This window comes from Limulus polyphemus, unplaced genomic scaffold (assembly GCF_000517525.1).
Source record: "Limulus polyphemus unplaced genomic scaffold, Limulus_polyphemus-2.1.2 Scaffold4471, whole genome shotgun sequence".
NCBI classification, from domain to species: domain Eukaryota; kingdom Metazoa; phylum Arthropoda; class Merostomata; order Xiphosura; family Limulidae; genus Limulus; species Limulus polyphemus.
In genome coordinates this window covers 10955-14497 of record NW_013670081.1, presented here as the reverse complement: position 1 = coordinate 14497, position 3543 = coordinate 10955, and the positions used below count along the sequence as shown (strand labels likewise).

The following is a 3543-nucleotide window of genomic DNA, read 5'->3' as shown; positions in this document are numbered from 1 at the left end:
GTCCATGTGTAATTTCACAAATAACTGCGGCTGCTCTAAATGAGCATGGAATTTTTGCAATCCGTATACCATATATACCACACTTGCATTCAACTGCTGGAGGTAGAATGTGCCGTATATGGCGAATCAGCAGTCAATGGGTTAGTTAGCATGCCAATTTAGTTTTATTGGCAAATCAAGCATTAGTTGTGGATGGACTCATACATTATTTTCACAGCCCATTGGCCATCTGATCTAACAGGCACCAGTCACCGTTTTATTGTATCAGAAACTCAAGGATTTATTTTGTCCACTGAACTCAACCAAAGAACTTTTGGTTAAACCATTGTCTGCAAGCATTCTCATCTGGAATTGGATTCTCACTGGGTCCACAAATCTGAGCTTTCAATTTCTCCAACTTGAATCAGACAAATACACAGTGTCTATACATGTATGTCTAGACAGAAACTACATTTACTGCACACACACACACACACTCCAATCTTCTTCCCTGTACGTAACCCCCTTTCTTCTAGTGAACCACAGGAGAACCTGTAATTCCCGAGCTGCTGGTCGATATGGAGAGTTTCCTTTCTGATTAATGCCAGCAGGTAGGGGATGAATTGGGCCTACCCCTCATTTGAGATGTAGGGCTGGGGTGTTGTCAGAAAGTGTAATACAGGAAACCCCATTACTATATGTATTAAGCAATTCCTGATGGATATGTCCAGCTGTAAGGGACTTAGAATTGCCTCAGGATTTAGATGAGGACTCTTCTTACTGTTTTGTCCATGAATAATTAACTAAAGTTCTTACCACACTACACATCTAACGTTCTACCAACCATATCCACCAGCATTAGATTTTCCCTGTTATCCTTTGCTCTACTATCACAATAACTTAACAACAGCAAATAAAAAAAACATTGAGAAAAGAGTATTCCCTGCTTGAGAAGGATGTAGTCTCCCACTGGGTGTTACTCTATTAGGCAACCCCAAGGGTTGTAGAAGTTAAACTCTAAGGGCTTTCCATTTCTGTCACTGTTTCTGAAAGGAGCTTATTTTTGTAATTGATCAACACTGGCCCCCTCCACCATCTTCAATATGGGATTCTAGCTCTTAGTGATGCAATGAGGTAACATTTCTGAAGTTAACATTTTCCTTACCTGAAAATGCATTTCAGTTAGATAGATACCTCCCTGCACTGCCACCTCACTTCTGATGCCTTTTATTTGCCTCATCAAGAATGTGCCTATGATCATGTGCTAGTGCTCACAGAGATTGTTTTACCCTCGATTGTGACAATTATTTTATAGGCTGGCATAATACACCTGTAGGGGTGGGAGTTTGTTCAAGGTTTGTGGCATGTATAGAAAATTCCATGTCAGTTCCATGTGAGGTAATAGCTCTTAGTGGTGCAGAGAGGTAAGTATATATATATTTGAAATACATTTTCAGTTAAGGAAAATATTAACTCTACTCAAATTATAAAACATAAGGTTATTCATTGTTCTTTTGGTATTTTGGAATGACGTTGTTGATACAGTTTCACAAACCATAAAAAGAACATACAGTATTTATACCCAACCAACTAATCTTTCTTGCTGCTTGCTTCAGAGAAGGCATGACAGAGAAGTATTATGTATTAACAACTGTAATCACTATCACAATGTAATCATTTTATTGTTTTGATGGTAAATGATGAAGTGAGAGACGAGAGACCAGAGAATAAAGAAAAGGTAATATAATTATTGTACATATAAGATTGTGGGTGGAGGGTGTGGGTGGGGCACAGTTAAATGTTACCCTAGGATTTTTCAAACCTTTACTATGTCACTGCAGTATTTAATTTTTATCTTTTTTTTTGTTCTTCCATAAAAGGTTTGGAGAAATTGCTTTCAACTACAGCAGGAAAATACTGTGTAGGAGACTCTGTTACTGTAGCAGATTTGTGCTTGGTCCCTCAGGTATATAATGCCAACAGGTTCAAAGTTGACATGGCTGAGTTTCCCCTTATATCTCGTATTAACCAGGCACTGTGTCAACTAGAAGCATTCCAGATATCTCATCCAGACAATCAACCAGACTCCCCTCAGCACTGAATGAACTAGAAGTAGAGCAGGTGTTTTATCTAGATAACTGACCAGGTTTTCTCAAACTTCATTCTTAATATACTTGTTAATTTCTACTACAAACAGCAATACCTATAAATCAAAACTAATAGGCTTTATTCAAATCTTTCATAAAACCAACTATAATCATTTTTGTTTGCCACAACGTGTTGGTAGTGTTTTTTGGAGCAAACAAACTAACAAATTTTGTGAATCATAACTCCATTTTGTAATGTTCCAATTCTTATTACAGAAACTTTACAAAGTTTTTTGTTTTATTGAAGCACTTGAAATAAAAAGCTTTTAATAAGAATTTGTAATAAAGTAACTGATGGAGCTAAGTTATTAAAAGAAAAGAGATATTCTTCTTCCATGATATGGAAGAAGAATATGATGATATGACAGGAAATGTATTGGTTTAATGAGATTACTAACCTTTAAAACATTAATCAATTTAGTAATACTTGAAAAAAGTGACCAATAATATGAATTTACAAATGTGTATGGTACAGTTTGCTTATAGTTTTAACAGATTTTTATTTTATAGACTTCCACAATACAATTACCTTAAGTTCATGCTCACTTTTTTGTAGGCTTAGTCCTGAAATGCTCATAAAATAAACTCATGTTTACATAAGAAACTTCAGCTCTAATTTGGTTTTGCATACAACTGAATTATATGTTAACACTATACTACAGTTAAAAATAGGAAATATATGAGTATATCTTAATTTCTATAAAACTTGCTCTTGAATGTTTTACTATATGTGAATTAAAGGTGAACTTTAATGTTTCTTAACTCCAACAAAAATGTTTACTTCTTGTTTTGATTATTCAAAATTAATGAAAATAATTTGTATGAAAAAACTAATATTATAATGCAGACATACGGGGTGAGTCATAAGTCTTGATTTTACATGTTATTATGAAGTAAGTGTGGAATGTCAGATCTGCTGACTTAGGGTGTTTAAGCGTATTAGGGGCCACTATTCACTTGACATGATGTCATGATATAGTTCAAATCAAGGTCATTCAAATGCATAAACTTACATAATTTTATAACACCCTGTATTAAAGTTATATATTTTCAACTGCAAAATTTTGTAAAACCCTTAAGGAAACCAACATTTCTAGGGTAATATTATTGTGTGATACAGCATATTGTTACGTCTCCGTTCGTTAGGAAACCAACATTTCTAGGGTAATATTATTGTGTGATACAGCATATTGTTACGTCTCCGTTCGTAAGGAAACCAACATTTCTAGGGTAATATTATTGTGTGATACAGCATATTGTTACGTCTCCGTTCGTAAGGAAACCAACATTTCTAGGGTAATATTTTGTGTGATACAGCATATTGTTACGTCTCCGTTCGTAAGGAAACCAACATTTCTAGGGTAATATTATTGTGTGATACAGCATATTGTTACGTCTCCGTTCGTTAGTTAATTTT

The 3543-nt window shown here is 34.8% G+C and overlaps 1 protein-coding gene across 5 annotated transcripts in view; it reads left to right on the top strand.

Annotated features, from left to right (window-relative positions):
- The window catches only part of LOC106471206 (maleylacetoacetate isomerase-like), a 39031-nt gene extending 35494 nt beyond the window's left edge, over positions 1-3537 (top strand). For all 5 annotated transcript variants that reach the window (XM_013931796.2, XM_022399832.1, XM_022399833.1 and 2 more), the window contains one exon: positions 1860-3537. In XM_013931796.2, the coding sequence (XP_013787250.1) occupies positions 1860-2080 (221 nt within the window). In that variant the 3' untranslated portion in view covers positions 2081-3537. The remainder of the gene's footprint in view (positions 1-1859) is intronic.
- Positions 3538-3543: the final 6 nt, after the last annotated feature.